Consider the following 18796-nt stretch of genomic DNA (forward strand, 5'->3'; position numbering starts at 1 on the left):
GAGTAGAATAATGCAAATAGGCCTACCTGTGCATATTTGCATAGGATTTCGGTTGATTTGCTTGACTACACAATCATAAATGTAACAGGACAACGAGCATAATATAAGAATTGCTTGGGAAAACCTGACACTAGGTGGTTTTGCTTTTAAACTGACGTAGGCTACGGGTGGTGCTTCGACGTGCAGACTGACCAATCGTTCGACTTTGCGCCATATACAGGCTACAGCTGAAGACCCCCGTCCCACCTTTCATGAGTCTCTGCACATTACTATCTACAATACTTATGCAGGGATTTAACCACGATCGTTGCAATGGGTTTGATATTCCCAGAACAGTCAAATGAAATAAGATCTGCCAAGTTGGTGTGCTAGCCTACTCCAATTAATTTTAAGTTCTTTTTTTTTTTTTTAACTAAACAGATACCCTATATTATGTTTGTGGTAACAAGTTGTTACCCATAATATGATCTGTTTAGTTAAAAAAAAATATTGTTACTAACAACGAATGAGTAAAACATTTAAACCTAAACAACCTGCATGCTGAATAGTGAAAACTGAAAGTGAGCCTTTTCCGCAGATTGCTATGTAATGTTAATACGCCACCTAGTGTTAACTTTCGGGAACGGCAATGTTTAGTTTTAACCTAATGCCTCATAAGAACCGCTTTTCAATAAAAATGTCTATAATGACTTCTAAACGGGTAACGTGTGTGTGTTGTTTGCGGATTAAATACAGGAGGTGTATGTATTTATGACTAACTAAAACGAGTGTTCCCATACCGGGAGTCGAACCCGGGCCGCCTGGGTGAAAACCAGGAATCCTAACCGCTAGACCATATGGGAGGCGTATGAAGACAGGGGGAAATATGGGTTAAATAATTTAAGTTGGTAGTTCGCCAAACATGACGTTTCTTGTTGTGTAATTTCTTAAGTCCGACCATTAATACCTAATAAGGAAGTCGGTTCGGTCTGAAACCTTGCCCAAATTTGGAGTTAGCAGCCTAATATTATAGACTAGTCACGTCATATACGATGACGTCACAGGCTGGCCACATGAAGTTAGAGATCCACAAACATTGGAGCCGCCAGGGCCATGCTGTTATACGTGGATCCAGAGAGACATAAATGATTCATATTCTTTTCCTAAATCATATAGCCTAGTAGCCTACCCATGTTTTATTTATTTTTGATAGATTTAGTATTTGTATTAAATCTTTGAAACATAAAAATAATTGCGACCGTAAGGTCGCAGTTTAGTATGAAAACCTCCACCGGCCGTCCGTCCGTCCGTCCGTCCGTCACACACGTCACACCTTTGCCCTGCTCAATGTATATGTGTAACGCCTGATACTGAGGTGATGTGTCACTGTGACATCACAGATACTGAGGTGATGTGTCACTGTGACATCACAGGTGAGATCGCAGTGATGTCAGATACTCAGAGCAGGGATCTCCATATTTAGGCATAAACAGGTGACATCACAGTGATGTCAGATACTCAGAGCAGGTATCTCCATATATGGGCATAAAATGGATTATTTTAGGGATCTCCATACTGTATATGGGCATAAAAGGGATTAGTGATGTCAGATACTCAGAGCAGGGATCTCCATATATGGGCATAAAAGGGATTAGTGATGTCAGATACTCAGAGCAGGGATCTCCATATATGGGCATAAAAGGGATTCAGATGGAGATTCAACTTCAATGAGTAACAATGGCAAACTGTCAACTGCCCGTATGTCTTGATAATTGGTAAAACAAACTTTTGGCCTATTTGTGGCTTATCATCACATCCAACCATCTTAAGATACTCAGCTAGTGGGGAATGCTCTCTTCCCTGGTGAGAATTGCCCCTTTATATAGGGCTTGTTTGTGTATTGTATGACATCACGCCACATCATCAGCTGTGGACTCTGTGATGTCATCGTATCTCCATATATGGCCATCTCCGTATATGGAGATATAAGTCGTCCATGCCCAGGTATGGGCTGGTGAGGTCAGACTTTGTGTGATGGGTAGGTTATCTCCATATATGGAGATTCAACATTCCAGGTGTAACTATGGCTGCCCGTATGACGTGAGAGGTGGAGGCTGTGATATTTGTGGAGATAAGCGACCAACGGTCGCTTATCTCCCGATTAGGGAGTCTTACTGGTAATATAAGAAATCATTTATTACGTATGCTGCCAGTAGACCAAAGGCCTAGGCCCCCTACCTACCTGGACTCATTTTCTTTTTGTGAATGTTTAACATTTAATCTAGACGACTGCAGGCATGCTTCATGAAGTCAAGAGATCATGATTCGATTTAGAATAATTTGTGATTAGGATTGGATGCTTCTGAAACCGCCTAGGCCCAGCCTACTAACTACTAACTAACCAACTTGTACTGACTACTAACCAACTGAAGTTTAGTTAACCATCTTTTTAGTTAACCTTGTACCTACCAGTGAACTGTACTGTCATGAAACTGTAACTTTTCCTATATGCAAACTTCTAATAAGGTTTTCAATCTTCAACTAACTAACTTACTAGTATGCCTACTATGCTACTACTCACTTACAAATACAATATACTACTGTATATTCCTTCCTTATTACTTAAAGGGATATTCCACTTAAAAAAAAAAGAAACTTTTGGTCATTTTGTCGTCTAATCAGGCTTTTATGAACACCCTGAACAGTTTTTAATTTGCTTCATTCAAAATGTAGATATTTGATGTAAATGTTATCTGGCCCTCCAGGCTCAGGGCCTCTCCACGTACACAACCATGATAGATTCATTACAAACACCCATTATTATTTCTGGTGACTCAGATAACATTTACATCAAGTATCTAAATATTGAATGAAGCAAATTAAAAACTGTCCAGGGTGTTCATAAAAACCTGATTAGACGATAAAATGACCAAACGTTTTTTTTTTTTTTTGTGGAATATCCCTTTAACATTAAAGGCACAAATTGAGCAAGCAATGGGTCTTGATTCAGATTTACGGCACACCACAGTTGCAGAGGAAACCACAAGATGTGCATGGGGGCGTGAACTATTCGCGGATATTCACATATAGGAAGGTCATTTATAAAGCTGCTCTCTCATTAAGGCCTGACTGTCTCTGAAAGCATCTCCTTCAGACCTACCTAACTAACCAACATGTACTCCGTTGTAGTGGAACACATCTACCTGCTTGTCCTTGTCACCATCATCAGTGTCCTTCAGAATGGTGAGAGAGAGAAAACTTGGATTATTATGCTTATTCATGTCAAATACATTTATTCGTTCATTTTATTTCCTGCTACATCAAGCAACTGCATGTGTAAAACTCATATAGTGTGATTTAGAAGTTGAATAAACTTTTACACTTGCTTCTGTGTTATAGCATACTTTGCTTCTAAGGTAGAACGGGAGGGCAAGGCGTCCACTACCCATCCGGCTGCTTTTGAACGAATATCCTGTGGCAAGTAAGTAATGTTACCACGTTGTCCAACACATGTATTCTTAACTGGTTTCACACTTTAAACCATATCGTCGTTGTCGGGTGGAAACCTAGGCCTATGTCCAAAACCGTTCGTTTTGTATTTATCATTTTAAAAATGATTTAAACTAGTTATTTTCACTAGTTATTTTCACTAGTTTTGTGCAACTGTCTCTAGTGATGAAGCAGGGCTTTACTTTGCGAAAAAACATACAAATATGAAACTTGGAGATACGAGGTTTCTGCCCGACAGTGTATTTGCCAATATATTCAATAATACAATATTCTTTCTTCTGCTGTCATGGCCGTCTTTCAGTTGATACAAATTGTGTGTGCGTGTGCGTGTGCATGTGTGTGTGTGTGTGTGTGTGTGTGTGTGTGTGTGTGTGTGTGTGTGTGTGTGAGTGTGTGAGTGTGAGTGTGAGTGTGTGTGTCTTCGCTACCTAGAATAGATTTGCATGTGACTTGTGTAAACTTTACACTTGGTTTTGCATTCGCATGCATATCAGTTCTCTCAACATAGAAGATAGTTCAGCTTCCTGATCACAACACAGATAGTTAGCCTACTGTAACAAGATTGTGTTCAGAGCTCACTAACTACTACATTTTGAGGTCTTCTTCTGTTTTATTCATAATATTTGTTTTTATTTTTATTGCCATGCATGGACACAGAAGAGTCAAAAGTGTCCCTTACAGTATAACACCCAACTATCCTTGTCTTGTAGAGGTTCACCATATGTTTTATATCTACCATTTTGATATGGAAGTCATTGGGTCTCTGGTTGGGCTGAAACCTTGCCCAAATCTGTCTTTTCAATGTTCAATAACTATATGTGAAATTGGAATTAACCACAGCCGCAGCATCCCCATTTTGGGTATGTCGGCAAAAAATTGCAGATCTACAAGCTCACAACACAGTGTAATGGGAAACGTTGTGAACTTGTAAATTGCCTATTTTCAGCAAAGACATTTTAATGATTGATTGATTGATTGATTGATTGATTGATTGATTGAATACTTCATCAGCAGTTCACATAGGAAAAGCACAGAACAGTACAGTTCAGATACAAGGTCTAGTATTGACTAGGGAGAGAACCAAGTATAGACCCCTCGAAGTAGGGTTTAAGTAGTTGGCCAATTGTTCTATAACAAGGCATCTTTGATTAGATGTGCTTTGTCCACTGGTTTAACACTGTAAGTGCAAGTGATCATACATTGGCTGTCCATGTTGAGCAAAGTTTGACTGTTTGTTCTTGGCGCAATTCATCTCTGCCCATGTACAGTATTGCAAAGCCCTTCCTGGTTTGTAAAAAAAGGAAGTGCTTCTGGGCCTGGCACATACAGTTTGTATGTAATGATGATATATTTAAAATGTCAGTCAATATAAATGACACTACACGTCCCCTCTCAGTCTCAGGCAGGCAGTGAGTCACGTTTTCTTTTTTAAATCTCCATCTTTATCCTTTATCTTCATCTTTTAGGAAATTACATTTAAGCATACATCATAAATGTCACATGCTGGCTGGCCTCAGTTTGTCTTTGAATTTACAAAAAAGATTAAAACGTTACATTGGCCATACATTACAAGTCTTTCATAAGTCGTTTAACAGAGGCAGAACATATTTGTGATTGCTTAATATCTGGTTATCGTCGTTGATCGCAATACAAGACCACTTCCTCTAGAAATTTGGTTTCAACAGTTATCACAGTGATTTTCTTTTCTTACAGTCGTAACTGTATGGATGCCTATCCCACCTTCTTGGCAGTGATGTGGTGCGCTGGTTTGTGTCTCAACCAAGGTAATGAACTTGACCCAGTTTAACCGCTAATTACACGTTAATTACTTAACGACAAGGTAAATACAATTAATTGAATCTGTCACCGTGGTTGTGGAAGCTTATAACCATTTCTCAGTAATACCTCAGGTAAAAACTGCACTCAGTAAAATGAGTAACACAGTAATATCCTCTGTTAATTTAACTTTTTAATGTAAAATGGTACATTATACACTCTCCGAGATAGAGCTGCAATCCAAACCTTCTTCTTTTTATTGGTGAGTGTGAATAAAGCTTTATTTTTTTTAATAAAAAAAAAAAGGCTTTTTTGTTTGTTTGTGTTGTAAGTTAATACAATATAACAGACACATGTAACTACAGTGGTTGGAGGTGGAATCTCTTCTTTTCAATGGAGATATTTAGATGTGGTGGTCAGGTAGGACACCTACTGGTTGAAAGAGGTAATGCATGCAGCTAAAGGCATAATATCTCATCTGTTCTACTGTATGGAGCGTGGAAGACCCGGGTTCCAATCCCAGAGCGTACATTTGACGGATTGCAGTTTTAAATGATCACTGAGGGTTTCAAGGCGTAAGAAACAAGCAGATGACCAGCTGTGGTTCTCAACCTTTTGTGGATCAGGGCCTGAAAAGTGTTTGCCTCTCGGCTGCCGTGTTAAGTGGTCAAATGGGGGGGCTGCATGCATTTTCAGAGCATGTTTATTTAAAAATAACAATAGCTCAGATTTATATAGCGCTTTTCTAAGGAATACATGAAAGGTCGACCTAAAACAAAGTCGACCCAAACTTGTTTCCCAACGGGTCTGTGGCCTTAAGCTAGATGCAGAATACACCAAAATCTAATCTTAGCTTCTGGGGGTCCCTGGAACAAAATATTTTGCGATAGGGGTCCATCCGTGGAACAAAATATTTTGTAAATGGGGGTCCGCGGCCAAAAACACATTTAGGGGGTCCTTAACCACTGATAAGCACATTCTACAAATGTCTTCTAGTAGTAGGACTCATAGTAGTCGCTTTACAAAAAGATAGGCCTATATAGCCTATCAATATTTAATGATCAATCATTAAATTGTGCCCCGTGTTGGATCAATGGAACTACCATAGTTAGTTAAGCTCCTATTATACCAATAGGCATCTTTATTGGACTTCCTGTTTCACTTTGTCTCTGGCTTCTTCTTCCAGCTCCTGCTGCGTTCGCTGGAATCCTGTACCTCATGGTCAGGCAGAAGTACTTTATTGGTTACATGGGGCAAACATGTCAAAGGTATGTCATTTAACCTGACACATTTAGTTTAAATTATTTAACCTGGCATGCCTATTTCATGCATGTTGCAGGCCAAAATTGTCCATAATTATCCAAAACGGTCAACAAAATACCAATCTACAATCTCACATCGTAACAAGCTATATGAGCTTGTAGATAGGCTATTAGTTGTGGTCTCACTAATTGTCACTATCATCATTTCTATCACAGCACTCCAGGCTTTATGTTCGGGAAACGTGTCATCTTCTTCCTGATCCTCATGTGCGTGGTGGGCATCTTCAACTACCTGCTGGCACGCTTCTATGGAGACAACTACAAGGAGTATGTGGAGACCATCACCAGTGCAGCATCTGCTCTCCTCCTCATCCCTTAGTCCGGTGTTTCTCAAACCTTCACATTTCAAGGTCTCCCCTTAACTCTGACAGTGTACAAATGGAACCAAATGAACCTGTTAGGGTTCATTTGGTTCCATTTGGTTCCATTTTGGTTCCCCCTGGAACCCACACTCCCACAGAGTCCCTGGAATCCACTTTGAGAACCAATGCCTTAGTCCTGTGCATGCATAGAATGTATATCTTGCCGTATGACTGGCATGGTCATACGACAAAGCACATCATTTGTGCTTATATAAGCAACTATATTTCCCATGTCTTTTAACCGCTGTTACTGCTATATTTTTTATTATTGAGCTAAAGCATCACACAATCTATTGATCATACCCTTTAAGTGAACAGAAAATACAATTTCAGGAGGTAACAGCAATGTTCTCCCATCAGGACAGAGAAACCATTCATGAGCTTCAATTTTATAGTGTTGCATTTCCAATTTTGTGTGGTCTTTCTTTGGTTTCATCACTTCCAATTTCAGCTGATAAATCACCTTTGTGGGGTTCTCTCTCCTGATTGGATTACATTGGTCTCCCGAGCTGAAAGTCAGTTCTCTGTTGGAGATACAGTTACTGTTACCCTGTTACTGAACACTCTATAGCAATGATTACTATAAGAGTGTTGAGCTTTATCCTTTTAACAAAAAACGTTATTTTATTTATATCACTTTACGGCACCAAGTGCTTAAGCAATTCTTAGAACCAGATAATGCTCTGTCTGCCTATTCTGTGTGCACAGGTGTGGGACGCAGTTATTCTGCGATGGGAGTGGTTCTCAATAAGTTACTAGGATATGTAGTTTGAAGAAAAGAAAAACAGGAATACTTGAAACACCACAACACATACACATGTCACATCTAATGAATGAATACAGCATGTAATCATAAATCGTCAATAGTTGAATGAAAAACTTACATTTTAAGTGAACTATTTGATTTTAGAGCATGCATGACATGCCATTCAATATCATAGTTCAATCCTTTGGAGATTTGCTAATTAAATATCCAGTCACAGTATTGAGGAAAGTAATTACATTTGATCATATTATTTCATTGATCACTTCTGCATTTGAAGCTCCTATTTGGAAGAGGACTTTTTAATAAGGCCTGTGTAATTGTTCTCTGAATTTACATAAGCATGTAAATGGTCATCTCTGAGCAGCGGCGTCAGTTCAGAAAAAGCTAAGGTATGGCAACAGACACCATGTTGCCATACCTTAGCAACAGGCACGATTACAGTACATTTTATTATTTTCCCCTGTAGCCAAGGTATGGCAGCTGCCATAGCTTGCCATACCCAATTGACGCCTCTGTCAGCAAAGTATGTGTTGTGTTGTTTCACTTGTTCCTGTTTTTAATCAAATGATGTATGAAACTATGAATATCTCAGTTGAAAATACATTTTTGTATAAAAACATTGAGTTTAGTTTGATACAATAAAGACCATTATATGCGCTTATTTATTCATCGTATTATTAATTCAAATTAATCTAATTCTAATTATGTTATACATTAGTGAAGATATTATAAATCATCGTAACGTTAATTGATTAATTGATTGAATACTTTATTAGCAGTTTGCAAAAAATAGGCACGGTGGCACAGATTTATTTAAAAAGAATGCTACAAGGATAACCCAAATAAGCACACATTCCCATTAAAGTCCTGTGTATTCAATTAATCAAGACATTTAAAGACAGACAATAATATACAATATGCAAAAACATATATGTACAAGAGTAGTAATTATTCATGAATGTTTTATATCTCCTGTAATTGACAAATTGTACATTTGATTTCCGGATTTTAATTCAGACATGTAATTTCTCTCCGTACTTTTCAACATCAGAATCCAATTCAGAATATGTATGGGAAAGCTCTAATTCTACTGTCCATTCTTAGGTTAATGTCTCCACCACGTACCAAACTGAAGACATGTACTGTAGGATCCCAAGCCAAGTATAAAGTGGACCTAACAGTGGAATGAGGTCAGATGATACAGTACATTGTTCTGTAGGGCAGTGGTTCTAAAACCTTTTTAGTTACAGTACCCCCGTATACTGATTTCTGAAGCCAAGTACCCCCTGCCCTTGACTACAGCATTTTGCTTATCAAATATACATCAAAAGTCCAGTTCCAATGCTAGTATGTTCAAAATAAGACAGCATAATGGCAAATAAACATTGATTTCTATTCAATAACAGTTGTACTAGTCAAGGTATTGATGTGATTTGGTTTAACAATTTACAGATGAGAAGGTTCACACAAAGACTGTCAATGTTTTGTCATCATTACCCATAACAGTAAAATTGATATTCCCATTTTCTCCTGTACCTCCGTGTAGGGGTACACGTATCCCCTTTTGAGAAACACTGCTGTAGGGTACCAGATCGCAAGTCCTTAATCTGTTTATCAAGAAGATCCACTCAATGGTGCTATCTTATGGAAGCAGACACAATCCTCTCCAAAATAGCTTCGCCTTGCTCTGAAGTCATTGATGAAGGTTCAGGTCAGCCTCATCTTTCAGGGTGGGGTATAGAAACACATGGTTAGGTGTGCACCATTAAGGAAATAAGACAAATAAACAGCTATAACAATTGGGATATATTATAGGCTAGATATGTTTACCTTAAATTGCCGTTTGCTGAAGCCGAACCAGTGGGGGAAGTCAAAAAGAGCGTCGGAATAGTATTTGAGGGTGAAACTTGTGTCTCTCCACACTGGTCTGACAACCCCTCTGTCTGTTCGCACATGGAGACTTCCTGCCCAGGTCTGCAACGTCTCCCCGAAATCAATCTGGTAAAAGAATAAGCCAGGTTGGACACTTTCATGAACATGACATCATGAGCATAACATCAGTGAGTGAGTCACACTCACTGATGTTATGATGGACACATACATGTATGATGGACTTGAATGATGGAATGATGGAACGATTATGGAATTTGGTGGACCAGCAACAGAGACCTTTAACTCTTGACAGTGTTCAAATGAAACCAAATGGACCCTTACCGGTCCATTTGCGGGTCCATTTGGTTTCATTTGAACACTGTCAGAGTTGTGATTTTACAGTATAGGTGCATTAGCTTACATCAACCCTGTAGCTCTCTCCAGCAACAGAAGAGATGGTCCAGTCGAGACCTCTCTCCAGCTCCCACTTGATGAAGGGGTCGCTCCCGTCCACGGACAGCACAAACTGCTTCAGCACTGACAGAATGGAAGAGAAGATATGAGTTGATGTAAGTAGTGTTTTTCTACGTCCTCCACCCAGTGCAAAAATGTTTGGAAACCGACCACAGTGAGTCAGCCCTTCGCTGGCTTACACCGCCTGTGACCGGCCCAAAAATAGTATACTCACTCATGTGCTCACTATGCAGCGGAGTACACACACTTTAATTATAATCGGGTGCCGTTATATGTTTATTTGAATCTAGTGACAATGTCAGCAACCCACAGAAACTTTATGATGCTCAAAATGAGCATGCAACAGCACATTTTGCACACGTGAGTGCTCATTTGGAACCATTGCTCTATAGGACTATAGGTGTCTCTAGGGCCTAGTCTAGGTTAAGAAAGGGAGGAATTACCTTTCAGGGCTTTGAGCGCCTTCTTTTTGTTTGTTATTGTGGTTTGTTCACACGCAGACACCAGCATGTAGATCCTCTTTGATAGCAGGCTCTTTCTGACACGTGTGTAGTCCCACAAATTGTGCATTTTGATTGCTCTGATGTTGGAAAACAAAAAGACAGACAGCTCAGAAAGTTAGTAGCCTAACAGCCTAGTCCAAGGGTCTTCAACGGGGGGTCCGGGACCCCTAGGGGGTCCTCAGAGTTATTACAGGGGGTCCTCCAAATCTTTGTGTGATAGTAACTTGTTTTTTCCTCCTTTTTATATTACTGTAACCACTTGAACCCTATAGTATCCATATTCTGAGAACTTAAGCCAAAAATAGCAGAACTACAAGCTCTTGTGAGCTTGTAGATCGGCTATTTTTGGCAAAGAGCTTTGGAGGGGGAAAAGAGCAGACTAAGTACAGAGTGAAAGGTCAAGTTTATTAAGTATTGACGGTTCAAGTGGTTAAATATCTGAAAACACAAATTGACATGAATCCAAAATACACTGATGGTTGTGCTGTCAAACAATGAAACTATGGAATCTCTGAAAAGGTTGTGGGGGGTCCCTGCTTCATCTCTCTCTCAACTAAGGGGTCCTTGGCCTGAAAACGTTGAAGACCCCTGGCCTAGTATTGTAATAAACCTTAACACAGCATGCAACATCCTTAGATTGTAAAGTGTAGGTGTAAGTTAAAAGAAGTATTTTCCTGTGTCCTTACCGTCCCAGTGAGTTGTGGAAGACCACTCTCCCCCTGCAGCACTGGAAGTCATCTATGAGCACCAAGCAGTTCTCACTGCTCTGGACAGAAGTGCAGTCCGTGTGCGTCTCCACCACGAAACCAGACGGGGGGTTTCTAAGGAAATGCTCCAGTTCTACTATGTTAACCTTACCACTGGGAACTACGTCTACGGTCATGATTCCTCCTAGCCTGGTAGAACTTGTCTCTCTGTGTGTACGGGGTTAATGTAGCCTAGTGTGCGGCTGTGTGTGTCAGCTCATGCAGCGGACTGAACTTTTTATACATCCAGATGTTGAAAGCACCACGTGACAAGGAAGTTGGCCTACTTGCTGGAAATAAGAGCAAGTAAACACGGCGAAAGAACAAAGAGTCACTCTGTGACTTATTGTGGCTCAACTTGACATGGGAATAATAGAGAGGCTGTTTGCTTTGTGTGTGCCAACACTTATTGGCTATATATGTTGTTAGAGCAAGATGTCATGCTTCATGAGACAGCATGCCGTTAAACTTTTTTTTTTTTAAAGAATCGAATTTTGTTAAGTTAATCTTGCTATAGACCAGTGGTTCCCAAACTTTTTAGCTCAAGACCCAAACGAGAAATTTTGCCCAAACTAGTGAAAATAGCAGATCTACAACTTAAGCACACCACACTAGCTGTGACTTGAAGATCTGCTATTTACACTACTTCTTAAACCTTTTGTGGAACTTATTTGTGGGAATGTATAAAAAAATATATATATTTATACTTAAAAGGTGTAATTGTTTTTAATTGATGTGGTGCATACGTGCGTGTGTCATGTCATATCATATCATATCATATTATATCACACCACACAGTATTGTAACGTTTATCAGACTGAGTGGGGAAGTATGCTCGCAACAGGAGACAAACTTCGGCCCTCCACTCATTAGACAGTTATAGTTTATTGCACATAAAAACTATTATATAGCCAAAAGGGGGGGGGGATAGAGGGATACCCAATTTGAGTTAATTCACAGCAGTCACTGGGCCAGGGGCTATAGATAAGTTCCACAGCATACCAGTGCACAATGTAATCAATAAGTCTTGCACACGTGAGTTAACACACTTGAGTTAACACATTCCAAAGTTTACACATGATTGATTTCAATGCAAACAAATCACAACCACGGCACACCTTAAGACTGTCCATAGTATTTCACTCTTATGTGAAATATTATGCCATTTTCAGGAAAGTCTCCACCCAACACCCAGTTCTCAGCATAATTTGTCATTAGTCAAAGGATAGATAATCTCAAATAATAACTCAACCATCTGTGAAAGCTCAAAGGCCTTGTTATGGAGGGTCTGCCTCTGACCACTCAAAGGCCTTGTTATGGGGGCAGGGTGTCACAAGGGGGTGGGGGAGGTTGGACTGAGTTACCAGGGCCCAAGGTGGAGGGGCCTTAATTATTTTATACTTTAGCTATTGAAAAACAGCAGATCTACAAGCCCACAGCGCGGCACCGAGTGCCGCGCTGTGAGCTTGTAGATCTGCTATTTTTGAAAAGTCATGAAAATGTGCGCAAATCTTTGAATATACGTATGAATGTTTTAAGCGAACATTTGTAACTCAAATTTCGCTTCTGGAACTAAATATTTTGAGATGTGGTCTGTCGCCAAATACATATCATTTTGGGGTCCTTCACGTGAAAAAGTTTGAGCACCACTGACATAGAAACATATGTTTTTCAAAAAACCTTATAGAAGGATTTGAAATATTCAAAGACTTTTCACGATTTTTCAATAGCAATAGCAGATATACAAGCTCACATTGCGGCACTCGGTGCCGCAATGTGAGCTTGTAAAGCACAAAATAATGCGTAATAATGTGTTCCCAGTTCCACTTCCCCCTATGAACAACATTCATGGGGGGCCCGCAGTGAATCCTTGTACCCAGAATTTGGTGCGACACCCCTGTATGGAGGGTCTGCCTCTGACTGGACATTGGGAAGTCGGGTTTCAATCCCCCCCACGACCTCCCAATCAGAAGGAAGCAGAGACAGAGTTATAATGACAGAAATGGGCAGTATTTGAAATACATATATTTGAAATAAGAAATATGATCTTATGTCATGCTTGAACATTTTACTTTGAAATGTTTTGTAGTTTTGGAGAGTTTTAACTTTTAAAACGTACATCTGAAAACTTTAGCACCTCGCAGTCTTTCATACATTAACCTAAAAACTTGATTCACAATTCAAAGATTCCACCTTACTCTGGACATGCATGCATGGGAGATTTACTTTGAAATCATTTGTAGTTTTTGAAATATTTAACTTTAAGCGCTAAATGCATTGTCAATGAAAATGGCCATTTAAAGGAGGAAGAAAGAGCCATGGGAGCGCACCTTTTAGAATTTAGATGGACAGTGAAAATGTTCTTTATGAGCTTTGAACTCCCAAATCTTCAGTCTACACATATTCATCTTTGCAAGATGCTTTTACAATTTCGACAAGTGAAAATGTTCTTTGAGATTGTTGAACCCTTAACAGAATCCCTTTTATGCCCATATATGGAGTTCCCTGATGTCATCAATATTAAGCCCATATCTTTAACAGGACTTCATATGAGAGCCAAGACAGCCCATATCTGTGTCGCTCGGTTAAAGTATGTAGGAACAGTGAGGTGCCAAAGTAAAACGTTCAAGCATGTGTGTCCACAGTTAGGTGAATTATAAAAAGTATGAATAGAGTTTCTAGGTGAACGTATTTCTTTGAGGCGCACAAATTGAGCCCCATGTTAATTTTCCGAATTTTGTAAAGACTATACCTCTCAAACCATGAAACATTTAAAATAGTCATTTTCAGGCAAACATTTCCACAGTAAGCTGAACATGATAAAGTTTGAACGGTGTTTGTTTGAAATGTTTTGTAGTTTTGGAGATAATTAACTTTTAAAGCCCACATCTGATAACTTTGGCACCACGCTGTTCCTTCATACTTTAACTTAGCGACTTGATTCAAAATTCAAAAATGCCACCTTACTGTGGACATGTATGGTTGAGATTTTTACTTTGAAATAATTTGCGAGGTGACAAAGTTTTCAGATTGAATTCTTAAAAGTTAAATATCTCCAAAACTACAAAATATTTCAAAGTAAAACCTTCAAGCATGTGTGTTGGCAGTTAGGTGCATTATAAAAAGTATGAATGGAGTTTATAGGTGAACGTGTTTTTTTGAGGCGCACAAATCTGCCATTGAGCCCCATGTTCATTTTCCTAATTTTGTAAAGACTATATATCTCTAAAACCCTGAAACATTTTGGTGTTTCTAGGTGTACGTTTGTAGCTCTAGTAAGACTGTACTTTTTCCATTGACAATGCATTGGGCGCTTAAAGTTAATTATTTCAAAAACTACAAATTATTTCAAGGTAAAAGTCTCAAGAATGCAAGTCCACAGTATAGGTTCAATTTTAATGTGTGATTACTTTGAAATGTTTTGTAGTTTTGGAGATAATTAACTTTTAAACCCCACATCTGATAACTTTGGCACCTTGCTGTTCCTTCATACTTTAACTTAGTGACTTGATTCCAAATTAAAAAATGCCACCTTACTGTGGACATGCATGGTTGAGATTTTTACTTTGAAATAATTTGTAGTTTTTGAAATATTTAACTTTAAGCGCCCAATGCATTGTCAATGGAAAAAGTGCAAACTTTGGCAAGCTACTAGAGCTACAAACATACACCTAGAAACACTGTACATACTTTATCCCGTTCAGCTTACTGGGCAAATGTTTGCCTGAAAATGAATATATGAAATGTTTCAGGGTTTTAGAGATATAGTCTTTACAAAATTCGGAAAATTAACATGGAGCTTAATGGCAGATTTGTGCACCTAAAAAAAAACATGTTCACCTATAAACTCCATTCATACTTTTTATAATTCACCCAACTGCCAACATGCATGCTTGAACGTTTTACTTTGAAATGTTTTGTAGATTTGGAGATATTTAACTTTTAAAACTTAAATCTGAAAAAGTTGGCACCACGCTGTTTCTACATACTTTAACCGAGAAACTTCATTCACAATTCATAAATTCCACCTTACTGTGGACATGCATTCTTGAGATTTTTACTTTGAAATAATTTGTAGTTTATGAAATATTTAACTTTAAGCGACCAATGCATTGTCAATGACAATGGCCTTTTAAAGGAGAGCAAAATCAGGCTATCAATGTCTAATGCTCAGATGCAGAGGTACTGGGATTTGATCCCATGACCTTCTGGTGTTAAGTCAAGAGCTTTTCCAACAGAGCTACCATTACGCAGAATGTGTGAGCAGTGAGCACCCAATGCATTCATAAAGACATTTTGAGTCATCCATATGTTTTGCATAGAAAATTCCAAAGTAGTGCACCATTGAACTATGGGAAGACTGGGGTTTTAACATGGCACCTCTGAGGGCAAAGATCTAATCATTGGACCACTACCACCTCTCAGGCTCTCTTGACACATGTCTCTTAGTTAAGATTTCCTTTTTTCTTTTCAAGGCTAGAATAATAGAAATAGGAGAAAAGAAAAACACTTCAAAACACTAAGAGAGCTGTGCCCTGAGTTTCTGACAGGTAGTAAAGTGGTCTAATGATCTGACTTTCAGCAGAGAGGTTCCATATTCAAGTTCAAGTTCAAGTCAGTTTATTGTCTGTTTACACAGAAATTTGTTGTAATGTGCATACAGTGCCTACTAAAAACAAATACACCACAATAAAAACACAGACACATACAGACTACCACACAACACAAGGCCAGCAATAAAACAAATCCACCTGGAAATTGTCCAATTCCAAAATTCTAAAAGTTCATTCCAAATTTCTAAAAGTTCATTCACCTATCTACCCCCCTTCTTCTTGTTTAGGAGGGTGATGGCATGGGGCACAAAAGATTTCTTGGTCCTTTGCAACTTGCACCGCACAGCTCTGAGCCGCCTCCCCGATGGGAGAAGCTCAAACTCCTCGTGGAGGGGGTGAGAGGGACTGTCCGCCATTTTTTGGGCCAGACGCACTACTGCAGCATTCTGGCTTTCAAGGAAGCCAGACAGTCTACCTGTAGTTTGATGATGGAGTACTTTGGAATGTTCTCCATAAAGATATGCATGCGTGACTGAAAATGTTTTTGAAAATGCACAGGACATCCACTGTACGTGTGTCTGGGTGGCTTAGTTGGAAGAGCTCTTGACTCATCATCAAAAGGTCATGGGATTAAATCCCAGCACCTCTGCATCTGAGCAGGTTCACTGGCATTTTGATTTTTCCCTCCTTTAAGGCCGGGAACACATTTTGCTGTTTGGGAGGGGCTTACAGTACATGTACAGTAGTATGTAGCAACATATTTGTTTTGTAGGCTAATTTCTGATTTAGGCCTATTCTATAGGTTAGGCCTAAATGGGTTAAATGTCCATTATCATTGACAATGCATTGGGCGCTTAAAGTTAAATATTTCAAAAACATATTATTTCAAAGTAAAAATCTCAAGCATGCATGTCCACAGTAAATCAAGTTGCTCGGTTAAAGTATGTAGGAACAGCGAGGTGCCAAAGTTTTCAGATTTAAGTCTTAAAAGTTAAATATCTCCAAAACTACAAAACATTTCAAAGTAAAACCTTCAAGCATGTGTGTTGGCAGTTGGGTGAATTATAAAAAGTATGAATGGAGTTTATAGGTGAACACGCACACAAATCTGCCATTTTGAATTTTGTAAAGACTATCTATCTCTAAAACCCTGAAACTTTTCAAATATTAATTTTCAGGCAAACATTTCCACAATAAGCTGAACACGATAAAGTATGAACGGTGTTTCTAGGTGTACGTTTGTAGCTCTAGTAGCCTGCCAAAGTTTGCACTTTTTCCATTGACAATGCATTTTAGGCGCTTAAAGGAGTAGTTCACCCCCAAAATGACTTTTTTTCTATTGATTAGTCACACCATGGAGACTAGAGTTCAATAATATTTTTTGGTTTTTGTCACATTCCTAAGACAAAATTTTGATTCGAGTAAATTTACCCCCATTGATTCCGGTGCATGGGGGTAAATTTATTGTTATCACATTTTTGTCTTATAGGAATGGGACAAAAAACTAAAAATATTATTGAACTCTAGTCTCCATGGCGTGACTAATCAATAGAAAAAAAGTCATTTTGAGGGGTGAACTACTCCTTTAAAGTTAAATATTTCAAAAACTGATCTCCTGGATTCTGACAATGCAATGTTGGCTGCCCCGGGTTAACCCCGTAGATAGGCATTATTATAATTTCCTGACGTTATACGTTTTGTTCCAGGTAGAGTAGAGACCGTTCCGAGGTCGCCGGATTTGCGGCTGATGGGGCGACTGTGTTTTGTGGCGAGCGTTTTGGTATTTGGCTCCACCCATCGACGATATAAGCGCCATCAACATGTCTACATAGGCTACTCAATGTAAATTCACTGGCTGGCGGACCGTCACCGCATCGCTGTACTGATTCTCCCCTCTCATCATCGCCAGGGAAAAGATAGGCTACTACAGGACATCCAGGAGACCAGCCTGACCCAGGACTACTCAAGTTGAATTTAAAAATAGCAGTTGAGTAACTTGAACTGCCATTTTTGTATTATATTTTAGCCGCACAAAAAGGACTCCAACATTTTTGTTTATTTTATTTTATTTTAAATCTGAGCAGCTTAATTTTTTGAATAATATTCTACCTATGAAGGGGGATTCTGCCAATGCTTTCAATGGGAACAGAGCGGATACCATTTATGGATTTCTTCAAAAGAAAGAATCCGCCCTTAGGTAGAAACTGGTGTAACCGTGCTCTTAATATAATTTAAATGAGTTCTATGGTTTATCTTTTATATCTGGTAAGCAACATTTGAACAGTTCTTTTTTTGTGCAATGTTATGTGTGAAACACAATTTAGTTTTTATGTGAACCAAATAAACTCAAAATAACCTAGAAATCTGGAATTTGGAGCTTTTTCACTCATTTAAAAACTAGAGACTATAGCCTATTATAATATGATATTGAATGCTTCTATAGCAGATATCAAGGTCATCTTCACTTTGAATCTAAATGATATTACTTAATTGTTAAGTAATTAGTTGTCACAAAAATCACATGTAGCCTACCTATAGCATGGGAAAAGGTTAGTGCTTTGTTAACAGAAGATGCTTGGTTCAAACAAAGTTTGTATCTGGGTCTTATCTTTAACTGAAGAGCATACTAATTGGATGTGTGATTGGATCAAGGTGGTACAGCAGTAAAGTATAGGCCTACTTGTCTCACACACACACACAATATTACATTATAGCACAGTCTAATGAATTAGAATTAATTCATAAAAATAGCAGATCTACAAGCTCGCAACATGTCTATTGTGATTTCCATCGTTCTCCAAATCCTTACGGAAACCACATATTTCTTTTTCCACTCCAGTACAACCAGAACTGTTTATATTTACAGTAGAATATTTATGAAAGGTCGTGGACTTCTTTGTTCAGGTTGCATTGGTAGCGTTTGAAGTTGTATT

At 38.8% G+C, this 18796-nt stretch overlaps 2 protein-coding genes across 2 annotated transcripts; one reads left to right on the forward strand and one right to left on the reverse strand.

The window, feature by feature from the left end:
- Positions 1-3152: 3152 nt before the first annotated feature.
- Positions 3153-6906, forward strand: alox5ap (arachidonate 5-lipoxygenase-activating protein; the record flags this gene model as incomplete). The annotated part of the gene is made up of 5 exons (XM_080749043.1): positions 3153-3222; positions 3379-3460; positions 5203-5273; positions 6452-6533; positions 6744-6906. The coding sequence occupies 5 exons, from the start codon at positions 3153-3155 to the stop codon at positions 6904-6906; spliced, it is 468 nt and encodes a 155-aa protein (XP_080605169.1).
- A 2432-nt stretch (positions 6907-9338) lies between these two features.
- medag (mesenteric estrogen dependent adipogenesis) lies at positions 9339-11447 on the reverse strand (the record flags this gene model as incomplete). Its single annotated transcript, XM_080749224.1, has 5 exons — positions 9339-9437; positions 9546-9713; positions 10009-10124; positions 10505-10641; positions 11251-11447. 5 exons carry the CDS (start codon positions 11445-11447, stop codon positions 9423-9425), a joined length of 633 nt encoding a protein of 210 aa, XP_080605350.1. The 3' UTR covers positions 9339-9422.
- Positions 11448-18796: the final 7349 nt, after the last annotated feature.

Source organism: Nannobrachium achirus (genome assembly GCF_963921795.1).
Source record: "Nannobrachium achirus genome assembly, chromosome: 19".
NCBI classification, from domain to species: domain Eukaryota; kingdom Metazoa; phylum Chordata; class Actinopteri; order Myctophiformes; family Myctophidae; genus Nannobrachium; species Nannobrachium achirus.